The sequence below is a fragment of the Mastacembelus armatus genome, chromosome 24, assembly GCF_900324485.2.
Source record: "Mastacembelus armatus chromosome 24, fMasArm1.2, whole genome shotgun sequence".
In the NCBI taxonomy this organism is placed as follows: domain Eukaryota; kingdom Metazoa; phylum Chordata; class Actinopteri; order Synbranchiformes; family Mastacembelidae; genus Mastacembelus; species Mastacembelus armatus.
In genome coordinates this window covers 11593919-11620802 of record NC_046656.1, presented here as the reverse complement: position 1 = coordinate 11620802, position 26884 = coordinate 11593919, and the positions used below count along the sequence as shown (strand labels likewise).

General features: G+C 40.5%; 1 protein-coding gene across 2 annotated transcripts; it reads left to right on the top strand.

Annotated features, from left to right (window-relative positions):
- Positions 1-1186: 1186 nt before the first annotated feature.
- On the top strand, positions 1187-20761 carry LOC113137667 (estrogen-related receptor gamma-like). 2 transcript variants are annotated; one of them, XM_026319497.1, is made up of 8 exons: positions 1187-1504; positions 6240-6485; positions 6635-6792; positions 7819-7935; positions 14411-14521; positions 14784-14966; positions 18593-18862; positions 18983-20761. In XM_026319497.1, exons 1-8 carry the CDS (start codon positions 1449-1451, stop codon positions 19225-19227), a joined length of 1386 nt encoding a protein of 461 aa, XP_026175282.1. In that variant the 5' UTR covers positions 1187-1448; the 3' UTR covers positions 19228-20761. The 2 variants fall into 2 exon arrangements, with proteins under 2 accessions (XP_026175282.1, XP_026175283.1); XM_026319498.1 differs by lacking the exon at positions 1187-1504 and adding an exon at positions 3821-3943.
- The last annotated feature ends 6123 nt before the right edge of the window (positions 20762-26884 follow it).

The window sequence follows — 26884 nt, the reverse complement described above, 5'->3', positions numbered from 1 at the left end:
GTGGATTGAAAATGGTTATTGCACTATAAACATAATTTGTGCAACGCTTTATTCCATGCATTCAAACAGAGTCATTATTAAGAATGACACGTTTGGCCCGTGTACCATTATGACTGGAATTTGACCCATTTGACACACCTCTGAACAAGCCTCAAGAGTAAATATTACATATAAACGATGATGATTAATGATCAGCATGATAAAACACATCATAAGGCTCTTTTCTGTGTGTACAAATGCATGTTTGAAGGTCTGCATAAAGAGGGATTTTTGCAGACCTGGACCCTGACCATTTATATGAGTTTCTGTCTCTTAATTGGGTCAACACACTATTCGTTTTGGAAACTGAGTGGTATTTTTTTTTCAAAGATTTTAAATGTGTGAAAATTGATAGAGGTTTTTGATAAAGGTTTTTTAACAATCAGAACTAAACCTTATTCCACAGGGTCAGTGCCAGAGCAGCAGACAATACAAGTCTACACCAGCAACATGATGTTTTAAAAATATTGGAATTTAAGGTTAGATTAAATTTCTAAGTGTTGCTCTGTTTTCCATTGCAGTTTTGTTGTCTGTCCACCATATCGTGTGCACCTTAGCGTTTTTTTTTTTTTTGTATGTGCCAGGCACTGCTTACTCATTTTCTGTGCACGTGTGCAGTCAGTGAAAGGTGAAAAACATTAGGCACACAGCCATAGCTGATGAGATCAGATACAAGTACTAGCGCTAAGTCAGTTAAAGCTTTGTTACAGCCTGTGCCTGTGTGGTTCTGTGTGTGCATTTCTTCATATGTGGATTTTATTTTAGAGGTGACACTGGCAGTTGTTTATAAGCTGATCCTGCATATAACACAATGTTTGGCTTCATTAGCATCACCGCTTGTGTCATTCGTTTTTCTTTTTTTTTTTTTTTTGCTGCATACAATGCCCTTCACTATGGCTCAAGGTTTGGCAACATAACTGAAAATTCACCTTCTACTTTCTTACATGAAGTTATTTTATATGCTAAAATAAAACCTGTTAAATTACCAGCATCCTCTCTTGGCACATTCACCTGCCCCAGTGAAAGGCTGGCTCTCATTGGCGCAGATCACAGCCAATCAGCTGTCAGCTCATTGTTGTGGGGGAAGGCCATTCAAATGATGTGGCTGGGTATTCAGGAGGGCCGGCTTTGCTTGGAGACCCTTGTCACACACGGCTAGTGACAACAGTCAGGACTTCAAAGGCAGCCAGCAGCAGCGAGAAGTGTGAATGACAGGAAGACAGACTGGAGGGACAATGGTAGTGTGCTGATAGTGTGATACAACAGAGGAGAGGGCAGTAGATGGAGAGAAAGTTTGGAGGCAAAAGAAAAAGTGACAGTGCAGTGAGAGAGACAGTTTATAGAAGCAGAGGCAGACGTCCCTGAACTGAACATTTTTCTCCTCTTCGGAGCATGGTGGCAGAGTGCACATGGATTTAGTCGACCTCTACCTCCCAGAGTGTTTCACCTACCACTGTGACACAGAGTAAGTAGTTTCTCTTCAAGTGTCACTTGGGTATTGTGAGCTATTGTGTGTGAAATGTTTGGTAATAGTGACTAACAGCTTCTTGTGGGAGACGGACCGTCTTAACCTGTGTGTGGTTAAGCCAAATCTGTCGGCTCTTACTGACATATTTGCCAGATCATTTAGTATTCATGCTGTACAGGTACTATGTGTTGGATTTGATTACATTAGTTACAATAATACCCTTAAAATACAACTTTTAATTATTTATTTTAAGAGAGTTGGAGTGTGTGAATCAGGGTGCTTTGTAGGAAAATTGGGTGCGACTAGTGTACATCATTGTCATTGATTACCAGCTTGTTTAGGTCTGCGACTTCATTCTTGCACTAAGCATTGCTTTTTAGTATGTGATTAATTGGATTATTATTTTTCTTGATTAGTCATGAATTCTATTAAAATTCAGAAAATCATAATTAAGGGGGTATCTGGTAGCCTAATGTTTGAGATGTACGACACAAAACAGCAACCATTTAATTCCCACACAGGGGGCCTCTCTCTCTATCTCTCCCTCAACACATTCAAGTGTCTGCCAGCTTTCAAATAAAAACACAAAATGCCCCCCAAAATACTTAAACAGTAATCAATGGGTGCTACAACTTCATCAAGCCCAAGATTACCTCTTAAAATTGTTTCTTTTATCTGATCAATAGTCCAAAACCCAGAGATATTCAATTAGGAATCCCCTGTTTTTATTAAGTGAAGCTCAAATTCGTCGTTTTCTCTTATCAAATGTCTCAGTAATAAACTGATGATCGAATATTCCCTGGAAATGTTTCTATCAATGGACTTTACTGAACTAAACAGGATATATATGATTAAGTTGTTGAAATATAAAGTTTTTTATTCTCTGTGCTGCAGGAAAATTTAGATGACAAATTTTCATGTGTGTAGATTTGTTTGCATTGCTTACTGTTAACATTGTTCGGCCAGTTTGCTTGTTGATAGTGAGGGTGGGCGGGTATTACCAGTTTGTAGTAAAGCAGTCCTAGTGTGGGAGAAAAGCCTGGGTCATCCAAAGCTGGTGAAAATCAACCCCTGGCAGATGATGTGCAATGCAGCTGTTTCGTTACACTGCTTTTTGATTGCCCTTCTTTGCTGAAATCATAAAATCATCAGCTGTGGCGTAATCACTCTTCACTGAGAATGCATCTCATCACGCATTTTAGGATTTAAATGAACTTTCCCTAGCGGAGAAACACAAAGACATGAACAGATGAGGACTAGAAAGGGGCAGATGACGAGCAGACATGGACGTACAGGTTGGCTGATTGCTGCTGATGGAAGAAACCAGATACAGAACGGGAGGAAAGACAGTGATGGACACAGATGATCCCCCTGCGTGGCATGCTATCCATGTTTCCAGAGCCTGTGGGTCCAAGCTGCAGCCACAGGAACCTCATCACCACACTAACAGATTCATCCAAAGCCTGGCTAAGGCTCTTAGGGCTGGCTGGGGGTGCCACTGATCCCTACTCATCTCCCATCGGCTCATTAGTAAAACTGACCGCTGATGAGTGCTCCTTGGGTTGCGGTTACAAGTAAAACTCAACAAGACTTCAAAAGTATTTTTTTTTTGGTGATATTTCAGGAAGAATCCTGGCCACTTTGTGCTTCATTTTATTTGTAACTCACTTCTCCAAGGCCTGTGTTTTCCTTTACTTCTTTTTCCTAATATCTGTTGGTTGCTTCCTTCTTTTTTCTGTCTTTTCTTTCCTACCTGTTTTTTTTTCACTTACTCTCCTTCATCCGGTAGGTCATTGTCTGCATTATGACTGTGCTCATTTGAAAGTGAGCGTTGTCTTTCAAGACCCCCAGGTTAATGAGCCGCAGGACTGCCCATTTCTTTCTGTCCCTTCCTTGCTCCTTCACACTCCCTCTATCTGTCTGACTCTTGTAATTTCCTCCGGCCTCTCTCTCTCTCTCTGTGTTTTTCTCTCCATGTTTTTTCACACTGCATTTTAGCCATTGTTGCCAGGGTGCCATGAGAGTTGTTTTGGATACTGGGACACAAAGGCAGTAAGGTATGATAACTTTAAATACCTAGTGACACACGCATCCACTCTGATTTATTCGTGCTGTATTGGGGTGTAGACACTGCACCGACCGTCTTTTGATGGGCTTTTATGTGGAGTTGTAGATTAGTAATCTGTCAGAGTGAATATCGCATCACATCTGATCACCCCACTCTAATGCCATTTCATTATAAAAGCAAAACGTCCAACCCCCCCCCTGCCGCCCTCCCTCCAATCCCCTCCTACTCTTGCTCCTGGTGATGCATTATAATGGGAGAGTGCAAAGTATATCTCACTCTGTACCTGTCAGACACTTGACACAGCAATATGGACAACAGTGATGGATAACCAGTGCGTCATCTTAAAAGGAAACTAAAATCTCTTCGCTGTAGTGTTTTCGTAGTCTTCAAAGTGAATTGGAGAAATCGAGAAAGGGGGGACTGATGGAACAAAATCTGAGTCTTGTATGTAGAAGCTGGTTCATTGCTTAATGAGGTGATGTCTCAGAGTCTAGAGGGGTGGCAGTTTAAATTTCTCATACAAATACTAAAATAACATTTTCTTGATACTTTGAGGAAAATAAATAAGCTGATTTATGAACTTGTTTTTAATGTAACAAAAACTCATCGAATGGTTAAAGGAATATCTTCAAGGCATTATTTTATAGTACACATCTTTATTGTTTTGGTTCACTACCTCAACTCTCATAACCAGTGGAAACTTTCTGATAAAACTGACACAGAGCAGCAAGAAGTTGGTGGAGACCAAAACAGAGCTAAGAAGGAGTTTACCTTTGTCAGGTGACCAGAAATACAACTCCAAATGAGTGTTAATGTTGCTGGATGTTTAAATAGGCAAATGTGTTCCAGCATATAGCTAGCACAACACCTGAGGCATAAGTCAAAAATATATCAGTGGTAGTTTTACAGTATGTTACATCAGTCAAACCAGAATTAATGTCTGAAAACAAGCAGTTGCACAAGAGCTTGACTTAAATTACAGCCTACTGTAAAATCTGGATCAAGATGACAACTCTTTGTACCTGACAGCTTTTGATATTGGGTGCTATAGACATGTTTTTTTTTTTCTACTAACTTTACAAGCCAGTGGATGCTATGATTGTGTTGCTTGTTGCTCTCTTGGTGCCATTGTCAGTCAGTCTGTTTCTGCGTGTGTCTGTTTATGTGTGGGCTTGTAGAGGGGTCAGTAGCGCGTGGCCATGGTTTACTCAGGGGGTGGTTAAAAGCAGCCAGTCACTTTACCTACCAAATGACTTGTGGCTGTGAGATTACTGATTTACATGGCAGGAAACAAGACTGACTTTGCTGATATTAGACTGTGTGGATGCAGTTTGTGTGTGTTTCTCAGCATGTGGGAGTGTGTTCAGAGAGCGAGAGAGACGGCAGAGGGTCTTTTTTTTTTTTTTAATACTTGGCCTGGCGACAGTTGCATGCAAGCATGTGTTGGGGTGTTTATGACACATGCTTTAAAATGTGTTCGTATGTGTGTGTATGTGCAGGAAACACTGACACGCTCCTGATCACATGAGTCTAAAGTGTATACGGAGACGCAGGAGCCAGTCTATGATTTTTATTTTTACGTCCACACATGAACGTCTGTCGTCGCGATGTTAGCATGTGTGTTTTCAGGATGTGTGTGACAGCGGATCACATTCCTGCAAGCCAACTCTATACCTCAGCTGGTTTCACTTGCTTTTTTTTCTCCTTGGCTTGGTGACAGAGAGTCTATTGTGGTCACATTTTAATCCAATAATAGAGTTATGATAACATGCTGGACTAAGAGAAGGTTAATTTCAAAGTAAAAGTTTACAGAGAAATATCTTCAACTGAAATATAAATGATAATAATAATCAATAAAAGGCAGATGTATGTTGATCTTGAAACTGTTCTTTCTTGTATATTTAGTGAGTTAGACTGACTTTCCATGTACAATACACAAATCATTAACTAACATTTTGATCTTACATTTAATGTCTCTACAAAACAATAATTTCCTATAATAAAAACGTTGTTGTTGTTTGCCAGGTTGAGTCTGCTGAGTAACTCAGAGGAGCACTGAGACAATAGAGAGGGAAAAAGGGGCAGAAAGAGGGTGTTTGAGAGCAACAGAGAAGAGTGTATTTGGATTTAATGGCCACGATGAAGGTGGATGATTGCTGGTTTGGCTATTTTCCTAGGTTTGCTTAAGCAAGCTTCTTCTTTGAAAACAAAGCAGTGTAATTGACAGCAACTTTGCATATGTGGGACATCACAAACGGCTGGTTTAGATAAGACTGGTATGGATGGATGCATGAATGAAGGGATGTGGATGCAGTCGCAGCATTGGGAGATTGTTGTGGTGAGAAAAGGGATATACTGTAGCTGGCAGGACTGTAATGAGCTCAGCCTTTGTCCTTCTGTTTGTGGTTTGAAATGACACATATGAACTCATAAATTAACGAAGAGACTTTTTGCATGATTACTATCTGTGTAAATGATGCCTGACTTAATAAAACTGATCACAGTCCACAGACTTGAAGGTCAGCTACCAGCCATTAATATTAATGACAATACCAAGGTGACTCATTATATAAAACTGACCTGAAAGTTATGAATATTTATTACAATAAGGTAACATACACATTCATATATCTTAAATCTTCTTTGTTTTTTTTTCCCCTCCAGACATCTGGGCAGGATGTCAGTGAGGGGCTTGGACCCCACCTGTCCCTCCTCTATAAAGCGTGAACCCTCCAGCCCCAGCTCTCAGGGCGACATCAGCCCAGCTCAGCCAAGTCCTGGAAGCTCTTCCTCAGACACGAATTCCAGCTATGGTCCCCTCACAAAAGGCCACAGTCACAGCAATGGGGTGGACTCACCAGGCCTCTATGGTCACACAGCAGGGTTGGCCAACACTGGAGAAACAAACAGGTTGGTATTTACATTATGCTGTCCCTTATTTTTGTGTGTTTCACCTCATTTCATATGTTAAATAGAAGGAAGATGGCTATCTTAGCACCATCCGCTTATTTGTCCCCTTCATTTCCTTTCTACCTCTCCTTCCCTCCACCTCTATCCAGGAGATTTCAGGAGGAAGAAGGCCAAGTGAAGTGTGAATTCATGCTGGGCTCGGTGGCTAAGCGGGTGTGTCTGGTGTGTGGTGATGTGGCCTCGGGTTACCACTATGGTGTGGCCTCCTGTGAGGCCTGCAAAGCCTTCTTCAAGAGGACCATCCAGGGTAAGACAGAGACAAAAATCACCAAAAAACACACATGAACATACTCAGTTTTATACTTAATAACAGAGTTTATTGTGTAAAGATGATATTGCCTTCTGGCATCATGTAAACCTGTTTTACAACCAACATGGTGCAGATGAAGTTGCACCCTGAGCGACTGTTTTGGTGTAAACAAACCTCGATCAGTTAAGTCACAGCTTCCGCCTCCTACCTCTCAAACTGCAGAAAGGATTTAAATAAAGAGCTGTTTGCAAACAGTCGATATGCGGTTAAACTTACAGCGCATCTTGTATATAGTCAACATGTTTGAGTTTAGCCTTTAAAGCTTCAGATAACATATGGTGCTGAATGTGTGTCCATCCCTGGAAGCTGTTAGCAGCGAAAGCCAGCGGCATCCAGTGTGGGTGTTTTAAAGGGATTGTCCTGTGCTCCATTGGCTCTTGGCCCAGGTCTAGGACCTGGCAGGCTGGGTTGTGTTTAGGCCTCTAGAAGTTGGCTACTGTAGATGGGTTCAAAGGGCAAACAGAATAAGCGGCTGTGAGATCTGATGTCTGGCTCATCAGCAACTTCCCTTTTCTGATAGGAGGTGGCAGCTGAGAGCGACTACAAGTGGCTGAACACCATCAGGATTTATATAAGCTTTAATTTCTATATTAAAAAATGTGATAGGATATATTTAATTACCTTCTTTCCCATAACAAAAAATAGACAAAAAGTATGGTATTAAAGAATAAATGTGACAATAATTGTGACGCACATTTCTCTTCCCGTGTGCCTGGACCCTCACACTGCCAACAGTACTAGCCTGGACCTAGCTACATAATTCACAAAGTCCTCTGGGTATTATCTGTCTAGTACTTAGTTTCCATTGTATGCTAAAAAGGTTCCAAATATTTTCTTCATTAATGTGTTAAAATGGTACTGTAAAACCTATTATAAATAGTTATAAATAGTTTGGATTCATTTGCTGCATTTTTGCCTCAGTTACTTCAAGAATACATTTCTATATTCTCTCTTCTCCTCCAGGTAACATTGAATACAGCTGCCCAGCGTCCAATGAATGTGAAATCACCAAGAGAAGAAGGAAATCTTGCCAGGCTTGTCGATTTGTGAAGTGTCTGGCAGTGGGCATGTTGAGAGAAGGTCAGCTATATACCAAAAATCACTTTCATATCTTGGTCAAAACATTATTTAAGTTGCTTTTTCCAGCATCGATTGCTTTGTAGACTTGGCAGAAGTTCAAATATTATCCTTTAGACAGCTGAGGTGAAGAAAAAGCTGCCAGAGAGTGAAGACTAATACAAATCTGGCTGCACTGTCTTTGTTGTGCGTTCCTGGAAACAACACCCTCATTAGCAGCTGAGATTCTCTTACTGTCTCACCTGATAAACTGGTGATGCCATGTATTGTACCTGTGTAAACTCTTGTGAAACCTAAAACTTCTGACAGTTAAACTTCAGGCCCTTCGTGTCAGCTGTGATGTGTGTATAGGTCTGTGTATGTGTAGTAAACACTGGGCTGAACAATGCATAGGAGAGGGAGGGGAGGGCGGCTAGCTATTTCTTCACCAGTGTTTGAAATAGTTTGTGGAAATCTGCCGGTGTGTGTGTGTGTGTGTGTGTGTAGGTGTGTGCAACACCGCAACAGCTAGAGAGATAATAGAGGCCTCCTGGGACGAGGCTTTACAAAAATGTAATGTTTCGCCCACAGTTTTACAAGTGGGGATTTTAATATAAATAGGTTAGGTTACCTACCCAACCCTGCCTATTGCTTTGTGATAGACCATAAAGTGAGTCTTCCTAACTTCTGAATCCGAATCCTTATTTCACCCTAGGCAATCTGAGGTGTATATCTACATGATGTGTGTTATGACTCTTCATTAAATTCATATATAAAATGCACCAAATAATTTTAATGATGAACTTTACATGGCTAAGTTCTACCACGCGTTAATTTCATTACATAGGCTCAAAGAGAATGCAGATGGTGACATATACAGTATGTACATTCCTCAGAGAGGTTGTGACAGCGGTCAGGTGCTCTCTTTAGCCTGACTGTGTGCCTGCCTGGTGACATATTGTTGTCCAAATTTAGATGTGACTCAAAAAGGAAAACATTAGCAACCTCCTACTGTACTGGCCACTTATTGTCTGCTGTGTAGGGCCAAGAGATGACAATAATGAATGGAAGGCAGGTAAAATATTAAAATTGCAAATTTTGTTGTTTTTTTTTCCAATACATGCCTTCCTTTTTACTATGGACAGTCCTGTCATTTCACCACACATCAAGGTTATGTGCGATCAATAAAATCCAATCATTGTAGTATAATAATACCACAGTATGTATAGTTTTTTTTCTGTTGACATACAGCCCGTGAGCTGTCACACAGCTTTTTGGCTGCCAAACTTTGCTGTATCTCCATATCTCAGCAATTACTTTCATAAGTATGATGTTATTATAAGCAATAGAACTGATGGCCAAAACTATGAAAGTAAGATCCAATTTGCAATAAACTTGAATGATCATTTAATACCACCTACTCATCTCTAAACACACAGCATCCATTTATGTTCATTAATGTGTGTTTGAGTTATGGATACACATAATTATAGAAAGATCTTTACACCAGTATCAGTCAGTGTATATTTAATCGTGTTATCATGCACACACCTCTGTGCGTCTGCCTTTTTCTAAATTAGCTGTTTTTAATAGGGTAGGGGCATCACCAGCATCTCGACGCCCCTTCTTCTTGCCACCGCCTTTGCCTTCCCTCCCCCCTTGTAAATTCTTCCAGATGCCTTGTGGGATTCCTGGACCTCCGTGAAATGCAGACTGGCCCTCGTAACTCCCGTCATAAGCGCCCTCGTAATGCGCTTCATCGTGTCTCGTAATGCCCCTCTTCCCTGGAGAGGCCACAGTAAAGGCAGAGACAGAGGAGCTGTGAGGTTTAATGGGGAGAGTCAGAGCCATATTAAATACACAGCTTAAAGGCATATAGACCCCAGGCAGGTTTTAATTAAGCCCTGTTTAGTGTCCATTTCTATAGTTGCTTTCGCTTCTCAGGGCAGTAAAAATACAATGTGCACAATATCAAAACAAAAAAGCTTTTAATCATACAGATTTGTGAATTGGGCAGGGGTGCAGTAGTATCTTGTCAAGCACCTTCCTTCTTTTGTCTCTGCTTCCTATCTCACGCTCACTTCCTGCCAGCTGAAGTTATTTGGTCTCAGGTGTGTTAATCATGCTGTGTTAATCTGCATTCTGAGAAAAGCATCAGAACAGAACAGAGGGATGCTGTGGGCTTTCCGCTGCCAACTTTCCAAATCCCTTCCTTTTCAGTTGCTTGACGAGAAGCAGTGTGCATGGAATGTGTCGCCACAGCAGCGTTGGTGGCAGCCATGTGTACATTTGTCACAATATCTAAAAAGCGTGGGATTGTTTATTGTGAACACATGTTGCTGGTGGCAGCAGTAATGAACACGGTAACCTGGATCAGTCTGGATCAGCATTTGGATGTTGCTGTTCCTGATCCTGCTTTGCTATGTGCGTTTAGGGGACTTATAAAGCTCCTCATATGAACGTCCACAGACCGTCAAAAGAAGGCTCAATGATGAAAGTGGCAAAAAATAGATCAATGCCTGAGTAGTCTGTGCTTATCGAACTCTGATGGGCTGCACAGAAGAACAGGGAGGAGGTATGTGTGCGTCTGTTTTGTTATCCACAAAGCTATTCTTGGTGTTTTGGTTGTCAGCACATTCCACTGTGAAGAGTTACACTTAGCTCAGATGTGTGTGTTTGAATAACTGTCAGGTCCAAACACACAAATATACCTTGTAAAACACATTTTCTCCATATATTGACCACAGAAGTTGATTTAATCTGCATTTTTTTAAGAGTTTGTGTTAAATATGATGATAAAATCCCTCATTTCCCACCTCAGAGGTAAATTGTATTTTATTTTATTACCCTATATTACAAATTTATCCTCTGTCCTTTGATCCCGTGGCACCTGCCAAATGCCCTGGTTAATCTACACTTTCTATTTGGCCCTCGTGACATCACCAAAGGGTCAGGGCATTGAGTTTACCTGACCGGTATCTTCTTTAATACCCTGCTCATCTACTGCAGTGCCAGCATTTCACTCATTCCTCTTAACCCTAAAACTGCCGACTCGCATGTCACGCATCTAAACCACTGCTGGACCAAAAGTGTTAAGTGGAGCTGGACAATATGATCTAAAATGTATGTCATGATCATTTGTCACTTTTATCTTGATCATGATAAGCATAGGAATTTAAAAAATAATATATAATATAGTACATGTTCTTCATCAGCAGATGGTGGAGATGGGGATGGCTCAGTTAACATAAGGGCTATAAGGAAGGTCTGACAAAACAATTTCAACTTATTTAGCAGCTTTTAGCATTTTTTTTGTATTGAAAAATATGAAGAGAGATTCAAGATGTTGGTCATTTTACTCGTCCAAGCCTAGTTCATTGGGTTGGATTTTTTTTACAGCTGCTGAAAATGTAATAACATAAAATATTTATGCTAAACATAAATTAAAGCTTATTAAGTGTTTATTAAGAATTAAATACTCTGACGCTCAGCTAATTTTCTTTATCAGGACTGCGTGTGTGTGGTTTGATGAGATTACATTGAGTGTACTGACAGTATAAGAAAACATAATTGACAACTGATTGATGCAGTGAATTTCCTGACGTCACCTTTTTCCAGTTGAGCTCGACCCACTTCTGAATTCTTCCAAAATACAAAGAGAACACAAATACAGATGCAAACCAACCAAACTGTACATTTGTCAGAACACTTTGTGCTCATGTAGGACCTCATCACTCTACACTTTATATTGAGTACTACAATAACACCTTTAAGTAGGTGGCCAGGTAGAAACTACGCATGTGTTTATCTGTCAAAACTTTCCACCTTTAAAATTTGTTGTTATGGTAATAGCATACCTATAAAATAAGACAAAATGATGCAAATAAATAAATAAATAAAAATAAGAAACTGCCCATTAAGCAATATAACTCTACAACACACTCTACATGTCTGATTAGGAGGACATTATGGTATTTAACACTGACGCACGCTCCCCATAAAAATCTGCATAAGTAAGAATAAGCACAGGAAGCTGCAGGCTCAAAGGGATGAAGTATTACTGTGAGGTGTCAAGTGGGCAAGTAATCCCCCCTGAGTGTCTCTTAGAGACACAAGTGCCATTACAGATCTATTCAGGGCCAATAGGGCCATTTACACCATGTAGAGCAGGTAACCCAACAACACAACTGACGGCTGGATAAATACATTTTCTATAGAGATGAGCTCACAGACTCTGACTTTCATTGTGTGTTTCTCTTCTATGAAACCAACCAGCTTTTCATTTTTTCTCTCTTTTTATTGAAGAGTTCAGAGTAAAAACAGCAGAGTCATTATTCTTTTTCCATATGACCTGTTTCAACTCAAATAGACAAAGAACATGAAGAACAATCAACAACAGAGCAGAAATAAGTAATAACAGCAACAACAACAACAATAATAATAATAATATTAATATTAATATTAATAAAATGGCCCACAGACTGCAAAAGAACGCAATGAATTAACAAATACATATAGTTTGTGTTCCAGGGGCGGCTAACCTTCATACATCATTTTAGATAAAGGAAAATAAATTAATTAAATCTTATTAGTACATACAACAGCCATAGAGAAAACCAAGAAATATGCTAATGAGAAGCATGAAGGCATTAGAAAATGAATATCAGCTTTTTATAGAATGCTTTCAAAATGAATAGCTAATAACTTAGCCAAGTAATAATAGTTTGACATTAAGCAGACTAAGGGAACTATAATCTTTTCCTTTTTAAGTAATTTACTACATAAAAAAAACAAACTTGTGTAGCATCTGGATCTGGGGCTTTATTATTCTACCATGTTGAAAGCTCCTGTAAGGTGAATGGTTGGATCAACTTCCTTACACATGTTCTGATCCAAATCATGTAATAACTAAAACATCTTGGAAGACACTGCCGGGGACTCTGATTTATAGAGTGAGCATGTATGACTTGAAGATTGCATTTATAGCCTTGAGGTCAGGTATTCAGATATTTTGGTGATCATGAAAGCTGCTGCAGAACTCGCAGAGCGTTTTGTCTAGTGAGGGAGTTACTGTTTCTCAGTTTGTAATAATATGCTTGTGGAACGCCGTCACAATTGTTCAGCATGTCTAGTGGAAGAAGATCAAATTCTGGTTGTAAAGACAAATGCTGTTTATACAGTTCAGTGCCACGACTGAGTGCATATTTTTGATCAATGTTAAGAATTGATTCGCTGAGCTCTTTTAGTCTATGAAGAAGTAGTTTGTTGGAATGGGAAGGATATGAAATTATGGGGCTTTTAAGGCTGGTAGGCTTTTAAGGATCCCCCCACAACAGAGAGATGCAAATGGAGCCATTTACAGATTACAGTCAAGAAAGTCATCAGTTGAAGTAGCAATATAATAACTTTGATTCAGAGAGAAGAAGGAGAGAGTCTCCGCTGTGCAATGTTATAGAAGTGAGCAGGTAAACACAGGTCTAATATTAATGGGCCATGATCTGACATAACAATAGGTGAATATTGAGTTTTGGCAACTTGGGGAGGTAAAAAATGTCCAATAAACAGTGATGTGTTCTGGAAAGAGAATGGTGGATATGGAAAACTATAATGATCTAGATATATACACTTTTAATCCTTATTAAATATTAATAAGTGGGAGCCTAAACATGGTATCTGCTCTGAATAAACATCTTCAGGAATTATTTCAGTCGAAATAAATTGTGTTCCTCACCAGCGCATGACCTCACCTTGTCATGCTCAACCGGAAGTCCTTCAGCAATCAGCTTTGCTCAATCTAACTGCCCCCTTTGACACACACACACGCACTCTCACCCTTAAATCCCTGTCACCATGGTGACACGGTTGCCACAACGGTCCTTAAGATGAGCAGTTGTCTCCGGCCGCTCTAAGGTTGTCGTTGGGTGTCGGGTTGCAGGATGCAACGCTGCTACGCCAGCATTAGAAAGGTCTCCTTGGGCTCGTGAAGACATGTGAGCAGCGTGTCAGTGATTGGCTGACATCCTGCCGCTTTCTGAAAACTGATTACTTTATTTGTGCCTGTCAAAAAAGTGACAAAAATGAGCTGACAAAAGCTCAAGAAGAATCGAAATATTGTTCCACTCCTTTTATTAAAAGCTTAAACTATTAAGAACTTTCAAATAATTATCACACTTTATCAGGGTTTAATTAACTTTAAATTCAGCAAGTTAAACATGTCACATTTCACAATTTGAATTCCCTTTTAATCAAAATAAAAACCATTTTTTATGTTTTTATATCAGTTTAACTTAATACCAGACTATCAGTAGTCAGTTAAATTTTGTTTCATGAGGACAGGTGTGTCTAGTAAACATGTTGTGTTTATTTCTATGTATTTAGGGCTTCGTGCCGACTTTGTAGGACTTTTGTGTTCTAAGGACAACCAGGTGTGTAGTGACTATTTACAGTGTTACGGCAACAACAAATGCATCATTAATGTTTTGTGTTTGTGTTTTTGTAGGTGTGCGTCTGGACCGGGTTCGAGGTGGCAGGCAGAAGTACAAGAGGAGAATAGACGCTGAGAACAGCCCGTATCTGCACCCACAGAACGCCTTACCCCAGAAAAAAACATGTGAGTGTAAAAATATCACTGTGGTGCATTAAAAATAACACTGAGGTACATTATGACCATGCCTGTAGTATTTAAGTCAGCCTATGTTAATGAAATCCTTTACTTCAGATAACAAAAGCTTTGGCTTTATCTGCATTGTGATCTATGAGTCAAATCATGCTGTGTGTGATATTGTCAGGATATATATATATATATATATATATAAAATACATAAAGTACATAAAATTAAATTAAGGTTGCGCTCTCTCTCTCTCTCTATTAGTCTCTGTTGGTGGTGTGGTCGAGAACAAAGTCGTCTCTATGCTACTAGTAGCCGAGCCAGAGGGCATCTTCGCCATGCCGGACCCCACTGTACCTGAGAGCGACATCAAGGCTCTGACTACACTGTGTGACTTGGCTGACAGAGAGCTGGTGGTCAACATCGGCTGGGCCAAACACATCCCAGGTACTGTCTCAGTCAGTCAGTTGCTCGCTCACACAATCTACCACACACATTAGCTCACATTAAGTCTCTAATCAGATCAGACAAGACGACTGTTGTGACTTGTGGTTGCCAAGACCCTTGCTGGATACCCAGAGTAGAGAACGAGGGCAGGTTGAGCGGAGCTGTGTGTTATCTGCCAGTCACCCTGTACATGTGCGTGTGTGTGTGCGTTATACACTGTGTGCCATGCCCTTGCTGACCAATGTGTGTTCCTAATATATCAACGAGATGAGTAGTGGCCACCTGGACGTTTTAATTCATTTCCTGGACCGCAGCCGTGCTCCCCGTGCTGTGTGAATTACGGAAATCCTTCTGACACTTGGATCGCACTTAACATCTCTGACACAGGAACAGCAGGAGGGATGTCCAGTGTTTTTTTTTTTTCGCTTTGGATGAGAGGGTGGAAAGTAGAGAGGAAGTGCATTCTGACAGCTTAGTGGGATTAACATGCTGGTATGCAGCTATGTTGACGGTTGTAATTGTATGTGAAGGCAACAGAAGTTTGCCCGTCTGCTTTGGAGACCTTTACAACGCTTGACAAACAGCACTGTTCAGCAGCACTTTTCACACTTCCTGTTGTGTGAGACCTTCAGCAGAGTTAGCAAACTTATTGCTCAAGCTGCAGTTTGTTTGAGAGTACAAAATATGTGAATCTATGAGTGAACAAAGTAGGTAAAGTCCTACCAACAGTCAAAAGACTCAAAGATATTTTGTTTCCAGTTTGGTATAAAACTGAATTCATACATTTTTAAAAACTGAAATAACAGAACTTATTAGCATTTTTGCTTTCTGTAAGTAATCGGACTAAAACAATATTAATGATAAATTTATCAAGCCAAAATGCCAAATATTCACTTCTGTGAGTGTTTTCCCTGATTTATTCTACAGCTAATTGAGCACATTTATGTTTTGAACTGTTAATTGTTAATCAACTTAGCGCATCCATTAGATGACATAATGCAGCCATATTAAATAAGAGTCTTAGGTTTGAATATTTCACTTTTTTTAAACATGAAGATAGTGGATATAACATAATGGATATAACAGAATAAGACAGTGCAGAATAAATTCAATGTTTTACAACCTTGCGGACACTTTATGGTTGAAAAGTAATCACAGGAAGAAATCAAAGAAGGAAAAATAGTATTATTATTCCATTTTAAGCAGCAGTGACCAGAATATTACATGGATTATATCACTCTCAGTCATTTTTCTGTCCTGCTTTATCGTCTTTTTTCCTCTAACTGAAGCCGTGACGACTTTATCTACTGTGGTTATCCACACCCAAAACATCACCAGGGAAACACCTGGGTTTTCTGTTGATGTCTTGTCTCTGAGATGCTTACAAAACAAATAAAGCAGGTGTGTGTGTGTGTGTGTGTGTGTGTGTGTGTGTGTGTGTGTGTGTGTGTGTGTGTGTCTGCGTGTGGGTACAAGTGTGTATATCCCTCTATTCTATATTTGTCCCTACATTTTTGGGCATGAAGCAACTATTTGAGCGTGTGTTGGTGTCCGTCATCAGCTTTTCCATTGTTCTGTTAAAACAAAGAAGAAGAGCATCACAGAATCACCTCCTCCTCCTCCTCACTCCCCCAGGCTGTTGCTGTCTGTCTCTTTTCTCCCGTTGTCAGGTCTTTACTTACACAAGACAGACGCAGTCTGAATGATGGGTGTATTTGTAGCCCTTTGCCAGTGGAGGGTTTGACTGGGAGCACAGAGCAGCGGTGAGAGGCGGCCATAGACACAGCAGATACCCACCCCAGAGGGGCTGGGGGGTGAAGGAAGCCATGTTTTCCTCCAACTGTCAAGAACATTTTTCTCACACTGTTAAAATGTCGCAAAAATAAAAGAAACTGCTGCACAATGCATCAGGCGAGTTATGACAAACCAACAACATCATTTGGAAACCTGGCAGTAGTTACTCTTCATTAGTGTCGGTTCATTTTCAGTGCTTGTTATTGAACGTTGACAAAATTATTAATCTAATACAACAACTAATGGTCATGATGACAATGATACTACCTAAAGCTGTTGTACCAGTTGTGGCTGAACAGGTTGATGAACTATGTCCATTTAAAGTGTGCACAAAGTTTTCACACGCAATTTTTCATTTTAGTAAATCGCTTGGACCTTTGGGCAGATTATATCACGCAGCTGGCTAAAAGATTGTCCTTTTAGTAACTGTGAAATTTTGGAAATTTTCAGTGATCCACTTTTTCACATTCACAAAATAGCAGAGAGAAAAACAGAAAGATAGAGGCTAGGAGACAGAGGAAGAAAGGGACAGATAAAGAGAAAAAGGATGGAAAAGGACAGAAATGGCAGAAATGAGAGTGACCTGAGGTGACATGAGGTAAAGGAGACTTAGCTCAAAGAATGAAAGGTAGATAAAAAGGACAAATACATAGAGAGAATGGATATTTAAAAAAAGACTGGCCTCCTTGCAGCGTAATGGCCATGTCACATCAGCTCTGGATGAGTGGCAGGCCACACAGCCCCCATCGCTGGGAGAACCAGGGTCCTGGGCAAAGTGGCCTGGGCCATCTGAGTTCTTAGCCCACGGGGAGGTGAGTGTGATGGGGCTACTGTCCTGGCTGCTCCCCCTCCTCTGTGTCTGCTCTTATCAGGCAGTTTGACAGTGATGTGGTCTGAAGTCTGAGGGCCAGACTGGCAGATGAGCTGGCTAAAGACCAACTGCCCTCTTTGCTTTTGGCCTTTTTGAGTCTGCACTGCAAGTTGGCTGTCAAATGTGCGTATTAAAGGTGACTGTGGTTTGGCTGGCTATGTGTTGTTGGTATGATACAACAAGATAATTCTCCCCAAAGGTCAACATTCCTGATTGCATTCAGCACCTTTTTCTTTGTCCCTTTCAAAGATGCTATTTTCTCTTCATTGAATGTTTAACTTGTATTTTTCCTTAAAAAAGAAATCTGTCAATACATTGCCTGAGATTTCATCACAGACTTAAATGCACACACAAACAAAACATTCAAACAAGTCCCTGTCCCTGATCGATGGTCCAGTGCCAGAATACTGATCCCTATCGACCAATGAAATTGTGCACAGACAGCGTTTCCAATCAATCAGGGAGCGATAGTGGAGAAACGGGCGCCAGTGATGTCCCCGTGGTGATTGTAAAAAAGCAGTGCATCCTGATAACAATCCCTGATGGTGTCAAACACACAAACACCTCCCCCTCCTCTGCTCACCCTGTAAAATCATCTGTTTAATTACAGTAAACGTGTGTGTGAGTGTGTGTATGCAGGCGTATGCTGGGGACATGAGCAGGTTTAATCATGCTCCTGTGGGGCGTAATTGTCAATCAAAGTAGGTGTGTCCAACAGAATGTAATTAAATTTACCACCTATCCCCTCCCTCTGTCCTTAGTTGTGCCCTTTCCTGTGTTGTTGCTTTTTTCTCTGTATTATCAGTGGCAGTAGATGTTCATTCACACTGTGACTCCACTGGGTTGTTTTTTATTATTTAGCATCATGAAAACAGAGAATAGAGACAAGGATCGTTGCTTAAAATGGTTCTTACCCACAACAGTATCTCTAACTTGTCAGTTTCATCCTCTTTCTTTCTAGGTTTTCCATCGCTCTCACTAGCAGACCAGATGAGTCTACTGCAGAGTGGCTGGATGGAGATTTTGATTCTTCGAGTGGTTTTCCGCTCACTGGCCTTCGAGGACAAGCTGGTCTATGCTGAGGACTATGTCATGGATGAGGAACAGTCGAAACTGGCAGGGCTGCTTGACCTCAACAACGCCATCCTGCAGCTGGTGAAGAAATACAAAACTATGGGGCTGGAGAAGGAGGAGTTTGTGGTCCTCAAGGCAATTGCGCTCGCTAACTCAGGTACAAAGCTGTTGCAGAGATGAGGCACTCAATCTGCACATTTTAAACTTCGATTTACCACTTTTAAAAATATTTTCATGCTTCCGTTTGTTGACATACAAGTTTCATGTGTTCTTACAGACTCCATGCAAATTGAGGACTCTGAGGCAGTTCAGAGACTCCAGGATGTCCTTCACGGGGCCCTCCAAGACTATGAGGCCACCCACCACCCAGAAGACCCTCGGCGGGCAGGGAAGTTGATCATGACCCTCCCTCTCCTGCGTCAGACAGCTGCACGAGCTGTCCAGCACTTCTGCAGCATCAAACAGGATGGCCGCGTGCCTATGCACAAACTGTTCCTCGAACTGCTGGAGGCCAAAGCCTGACCCAGACACAGTTGGGATGAGGTGAAGTGAATGATAACGGGTAATCGTGTGTATGACACCATGTATTTGTTCATTTCAGCTTGCATTTGACAATAAAGTTTTAAATTTTTAATTGCCAGGAAGCAGCTGGAACATTTTTAGGTCCGCACCTCTCCTTCTTTCAAATATAAGTCTGAAAAAAAAAAAGCAGTGACATTAGCATTTAGTGTCTTGACGCCATGGACGTTACATTCTTTGCTGTTTGTGACACTAATTTAAGCCTGTTGACCAGCTTTGAAAGTTGAAGACAGATGAACAGACAGCGTAAAATCAGAAGAAATCGCCTTTTAGAGATATTTACAGTTACATGCCAAAAGTAGAGCTTCCTTTGTCAAAAGACCACCTGATACTTGAAGATCTTCAAGATGGAAGATATATGGATTTCATCCATCTTGAAGCCTGGTCATTTGCATTTTAGTGCATTTAGAGAGCCTTTTAATGGTCTGGTTTTATTTATCCTTTTTGTATAAAAAAAAAAAGTAAATGTGTCCTATAAGTCTTGCCAAAGAGTAAAGACTCATGTTATCAAATAATACCAGCAAATGTCCACAATATTATAATGTGGCCTGTAAGACATTCACATAACCTGCATCCCTGCTCTATTGTGTATCGCGAAAATATCTTATCTCTTCATCGCATCCATACATAGACGGCGATTAGGTGATCGGCATCTCATGAAACAATAACCGGCCTCCTGATTTTAGTAGAATATTTCAGGGAAAGAGTATTTAACATGTCGTAATTCAAATGAACAGCAAAGTGATATTTATTTAAAAGTGGCTCTGTCCTTTTGCTATTTTTTATTTACTAACTTAGCAGTCATGAAGAGTAGATTAAAAACAATTACAGTGGATAATAATTTTTTAAAGATTTTTAAATATCATTGTAAAATAATTTTATACTAGCTTCTCTGCTACAGCACTGATACCTATGTATACCATATCATGAAATTTAAGACACATTGATTATAAGTGGAGTCTGTACTTGAGGATCATAATGTTGTAGAGTTGTGTAGACCCATAGATTTAACTTTAACTATGTAAAACGGCTGCCATACTGTATAGTCAGGATTAGGGAGGCGCTTGATGTCCTTTCTATGGTAGAAGTCTATGTGTAGGATGAAATTAGTGCACTACTTTTGCTTTTAGCCATAAAGTTTGGGGAAACTGGTGATGGCGCTCTGTTAATCTGTTAGTGTGTTTTGTGTGAAGAGTAGTTCTATCTGAAATTTGTCTTTTTCTGCACGTTAAATGAAGGGATTAAACTTGGAAGGAATTTCACTACAATAGACAATAAGCTGTGCTCTCTTACTTAATGCAAGGAACTGTGACACTATAATGTGCATATTTTTTGTGACAAGATAATGGCAAGTAATATGATGGTTTAAATGTATGTCCTGTACACTTTGCTGTATATACGTCATGTCTTATGCCAACAGAGATGTTTAACGATGCAAATAACGTTTTGTTTGGATGAGCTGTGCCGTGCTATTTCATTCTCAGGTGGATTCTTGGGCAATAAAGATCATCCCCTTAATGCAAAGCTCATAATAATAGCGTTGTCTTTCGTCATAAAGAGAAGAGAGACAGAAAGCTTTTGAAACAAATTCATTAAGAGCTGGTAAGTGGGTACAGTCCATTCTGCACGGTCTGACAATGGACTGTCATTTCCAAGTAGAGCCCATTATGACACATTTAGGCCATCAGAGCCCAGTTGGATGAAGATTTATAATTAACAGATGTAATGTAATGAAGTCTAACAGTGGCTCCAGGGAGCGCTGGTCATCAGATTTCTGTTGAGTCTGATGGAGAGAGAGGCAACCAAGTCATTGCTTCATCATCCAATATTTGCCATTTATAAGCAGTATGTAAATACCTAATACACTGTTTATAACATATATAATGTAGCTCTATTTTTTTGGAAGAAGACATTTAACTGTTTTACACAAATTATTCACGTGGAGTTTTAAAACTGCTTTAAATGTTCAAAGTCATGACGATATGTTGAGCTTCAAGGTTCATTCTTGCCTTTAGAAATAATAATTTAACAAAAAACCCTTTAAAGGTCACTTTGCTAGATTTCTACTGAGGCTTTCAGCATCATCTTGTGGCCTTCATTCAAGTTTGTCATGAAAATAATACATCCTTTATAAGTATTTAAATAATTGACATTTCATAAGCACATTATTACACTGTCAGAAATGAAATATACTATTTGTATAATAAATTTAACAGCAAAAATTTACATTAATATAATAAAAATATCTACTTACAGCTATATTGATTTTAAATGGATGATATCTTCTATATGAATGCTAATTTTTAGTGTGTTACTATGATCAAGCCCAACACCATGTCTTACACCATTCATTTTGAAGATACCATTGGAAATTGCTTTTATTAAAGTGGTGATTGAAGAAACAGATATTTAGTTTGGATTACATGGTTTTTGATAGCGTTTACAGTCAATAAAGGAAGGAATAACTGGAGGGACATGCTGAATTCAGTAGCAATCAATTGCAACTTGATCAGTAACATGAAGCACGCTGCCTTATTTTTTTACAGTTTTTACAATAATAAGGACAAAATCTATATTAGATTCTTATACCTAAAGAGGAAGGTGGGAGAAGAGGAGAGAAGCCAGTGCCAGAAATACCAGAAGAATGAAGATGAATGAACAGATAAAAAGACAAATCAAACTACATGTGAAGCCATTCTTCTTTTATCCCTCCTTATCTGTCAGCAGAAGCTAAGTAATCTCCTTATTTACCCATGGTTAAAACTTGAGGAGTGCACCGAAGGATTTGGAGCAAGCTGGAGACTTTATTTATTTATTTATCTATTTATTTTGCCATAACAACCCAGCCGTCAGTAAGTGAGTTAGTGATCTCGAATGAAATATTCCTGGATGTCCCTCTCCTTAAGTGAGTTAGTATGTGTCTAGCAGCTGTGTCACCCAGACACCTTGGTGATGGATGACACCCCAAGGAAATAGGCTGTAAAAAAAGGCCGATTCTGGCACTCAAGGGTGAGATCACTTCCTCAATAAAAAAGCATTGTCCCGAATCATCACAGCAAGGTATGAATGCTGATTAGGGTATTAGACGGAGGAGAGCTCGTCTGTAAAAATAAATCAAATGAGCTGTTGGTTAATGTGGGGGCTCCTCTGATACAGATGATGTCTGGAACTCAAGGACTAAATATTTATAAAGAAAGAATTAAATAACTCACTTGCTTTGTGTGATTATTTGGCAAATATAATTATCAGATTTTGCATGTTTTGTTGCAGGCAGTGCCTTTCAACACACAATGAACCCAAAAAGGTTTCCTCTCAATGATGACTGCACCAAGCCTGAATGTTTCATGATTTAAATGATTTATGATAATGATTTAAAACATTTTTACATGATTATTGTTATATATATTTTTGTTGTTTGCACCTCAGTTTTCCCCATTTTTGAGTGAAGAATTCTTAAAATGACACCTGGGCCTCACTGAAAACTCATTTCTCCAGTTTAGCTGTTTCCTTATATGTTTTATGGTTCATATTAAAAAATGATCATCTTTGAAGCCTCATTGTCCAGTACAACATCAAGATTCATGTTTAATTTAGCCATTTTCAAGTAGAAGGAGAAAACACAGACATAGAGCAGAAAAATGTTTGAACTGGTCCCGATCCGACCGCAAATCCTCTCAGACCTCCACCTGAGCTGCTCACGTGTTTAAAAGTTTTATGGCTTCCTGCGGCACTACCATGAAAATCCTGACATACTGTTACTAAATCTGCTGCTCTACCTCTTTCCTGTCATTCTCAGCCAATCCCTTGCAGCAGATGGACAACTGTACATGTACATTAGAGGTTACTTGAGGATATTACAGAGATGTAATTTTTTTCCCCACACCAGGGCCTTCAGCTCACTGTAATTCTGATGCTTTGACCTGAAAGGAAAGACAAGTGTGTATTTTTGGAGCATGCATGCATGCAGCTGTTTTCAGCCTTAGAATGAGAACACTGCAATAAAAGCTGGTTCTGAGGGTAAGACACACTGCAGCTGTACTTGCATTATTGCTTCCTTCTTTGATGCTATTGACTCATTATTCTGGGCACTGCCTCACAATAACACAGCCAGCAGCTGCTGTTCAGCGCCATCATGTGGTTACATATATTATTACTAAGAACACAATGTACTGTACTTTGTGGTTTATACAAAAAGTCAGAAACATTTAGACCACAGCGGTATCCACAGACACAACATGAAGAGATGAGTCTACTGTTCCAACATAATTGGTTTTTAAAAAATTGCTTTGTTGGGGGAAAATATTCATCAGCATATTAAAACTCTGTGTGTAATTTCATTGTCACTGTTTGAGCAAAACAAAGAGACAAAATGCATAAGCACTTACAGATGAGTGAAAGAAACATCTATTTAAGATGTGCCTTGACAATGCAGCAACTAGACAGGAGGGGTATGGGAGACATTTATTATTGCATAGACCACTTTGTCAGGGCGATGCATTCAAACCAAAGTGAGGTTTTAACACTATAAAGGGTCATTTTACACCCCATATTGTCAAATGTCTGTTATTGTGTTAAAAACTATAAATGTCTCAGGTCATGACTGTAGTGGCCGGTTCTGGCCAGGAGGGGGTGCACTGAATATATTGTGTTTGTACGTGTGAACAGAAGAAGAACAATTAGGTATCTGGTTGTATCCCGCCGGCTGTGTCTTTTAGTACACAGTATAGAGGAACAACACATGGTGTCAGAAGCTCATGCCCCACAGCAGGAAGAGTCTAGTGGCACAGACAATTAGTTGGAGCTGTTTGCTGGTGTGGACAGTGAGAAAGAGCGACCTGAGGACAACGAGAAAAGAGCAAGTCGGCGAAAGCTAACAAGCTAGCGACAAGCTAACGGCAAATGGCATGGAGCATGTATTCACCGTCACACCACCAGGACCAATCGACTTGGAGCCAAGTTCGTGGCCCGCGTGGATTAAAAGATTTGAAGGGAAATGACGGCGCCTACCAGGTGATTCCTCTCCTTTACACTGGGTGATAAGGCCGGTGATGTCCTGGGCTCACTGCAGTTGTCAGAAGAGAAACAAAACGACTATAACGAAGTAAAACAGGCTTTTGATGGACACTTTTTATGAGGGCATAATGTCATTTATGAAAGAACCAAGTTTAATAAATGATGACAGGAAGTCGGTGAATCTGAAGAGAACTTCATCACTGCGGTGCACATGCTATATGAACATTGCAAGTATGGCGTCTTGTGTGAGGAAATGATCTGAGATAAGATTGTTGTCGGGATACGTGACGCCAAACTCAACCCAAATCTGGATTTAGCTGCAGGTCGTAGTTCAAGTGAGGCAGTACGAGGGAGGCGAAAAAGGAACACGATCTTCTGGGGTCAGCCGATCCACCAGGGCAAATAGGTGCGGTGTCTCATGACAGTAAGAGACAGGCTTTTAGAAAAGAAGTCTGCTCAACGCTTCAGTAATTTTCAGTGACGCAGAGACTTGCCCAGATGTTTTTAAAGGGCTAGGTAAACTTAAAGGTGAATATAAGATTGAGCTGAAAGACAAAGCAACTCTTTATGCTCTCTCTGCCCCACGATATGTAGTCATTCCTCTCTGTACCGAAGTTAAGGTGAAACTACCTCGGATGGAGAAGATCGGGGTGATAGCCCGTGTTGCAGAACCAACTGAACTGTATGCGGACATGGTCCCTATTGTGAAATCCTCAGGGACAATATGTATTTACGTGGACTTAACCAATCTGAATGAGAGCGTCATCAGACAGACAAATCCTACGGGCAGTGGATGAAACTCTGGCCAAGTTAAAGGGAGTCTGAGACTCACAAAGCTTGATGCGACATCAGGCTTTTGGCAGGTAGCACTACATAAAGTCTCAATGAGGTGGCCACATTCATCACACCAGAGGGCCGCTACTACTTCAAAAGGCTTCCCTTTTATATTGTTAGCTCCCGAGCACTTCCAAAAAAGGATTTCTCAGCTTTTTGATGGCATTGACAGAGTTGTGTGTCCTGCTGATGATGTCCTCGCCATAGGAAGAGATCGGGCAGTGCACAATGACAGACTGCAACGAAATTTAGAGACTGGGCTAACTCTGAATGATAAATGCCAGTTTGCTGTGACAGAGAGCCACTTTCTGTGCCACGTCATGAATTCTCAAGGCATCAAGAGCAGACCCAGATAAAATAAAATCGGTTCTTGACGTTCCTGAGCCAAAAGATGTGGCAGATGTTCGCCATTTCATGGGCATGGTCAACTTTGTAGGCAAGTGTTCACCATGCCTGCCTGCCTGACCTGACAAAGCCCATCTGTGACCTTTTGAAGACAGAGAACATCTGGACATGAGGGGCACCCAAACAGAAAGCATCCAGGAGACAAAGAAAGGATTGGTGTCAGAGACCGTGTTAGCCAAGTACAGCCCAAATCACAAAACCATGGTATTGGCTGATGCTTCTTATATGGAGTAGGAGGTGTCTAGACACAAAAAAGGCCAGATGGTGAGTGGAGACCTGTCGTCTCAATCTCTACAAGTCTGACCAAAGCCAAATCAAGATATGCATAATTAGAGAAAGAGCATTTAGCTATGACCTGGGCCTATAAGGGCTTGGGAGGATATTTGAGTGGCGTGGACTTTACCATAACGGATCACAAGCCACTCGTAACTCCTGAAGTCCAGAGCACTGGATGACTCTCCCGCCTATGATTATCAGATTTAGACTCAGGCTGCTTAGATTTAATTTCAGTATCATCCATGACCCTGGTAAAAACCTGATAACAGCTGATTCCCTGTCTAGGATGCCTGCTTCAGCTGCAGCCACAGAGGAAGAGCATGTAAGGCTTACCTGGACAGCATTAAAGAAAGCTTCCAGCCACACTGACAAAGCTGGAACAGATTAAGAGTTGGACAATAGCTGCAAATGATTCAGTTGCTACATTGCAAATGGTTGGCCTGAACACAGAAGAGATGTGCATGAGCTGCTGATACTGTACTGGCCTGAAAGGTCAGTCCTGCATAAAAGAGAAAAGGAGAGAGACTCATAATCCCTGAATGTATGAGACCTAACATCTTGCAGAAACTTCACCAGGGACATCAAGGTATCAACAAATGCTTAGCTAGGGCAAAAGAATCTGTCCGGTGGCCAGGCATCACGTCTGCTGTAAAGCAAATGGTGGAAATGTGTGAGATCTGTGCATGTGAAGCTCAAACACCAGTGGAGCCTCTGCTCACGACTGAACTACCAAGCAGACCATGGCAGAAGGTCACAGCAGATCTTTTCTAATGGCAAAATGAACTATTTAGTCATGATAGCAAACTTCTCTCATTATGTGGAAGTATGCACCCTACCAAGGAACACATCGGCAAAACAGACTTTGCAAGATTTAAAGCTGTGTGGATGCCAAGAAGTGCTTGTCACAGTCAATGGCCCTCAATTCTCCTGTCATAAATTTGCTCAGTTTGCACGGGATTATGACTTCACGCATGTGACAAGCAGCCCCCGTTACCTATGCAGTATAGAGGAACGTTGAAATTACTTTTCCTAAAATTGGTGTTATTAACTATCTAGGTGAATTATGGTGGCT

Coding starts and splice junctions, on each gene's coding strand:
- LOC113137667 (XM_026319497.1), top strand. CDS start 1,449: ATGGATTTAGTCGACCTCTACCTCCCAGAGTGTTTCACCTACCACTGT. Junction 6,793..7,818: donor CTTCAAGAGGACCATCCAGG/GTAAGACAGAGA, acceptor CTTCTCCTCCAG/GTAACATTGAATACAGCTGC. Junction 18,863..18,982: donor AATTGCGCTCGCTAACTCAG/GTACAAAGCTGT, acceptor GTGTTCTTACAG/ACTCCATGCAAATTGAGGAC.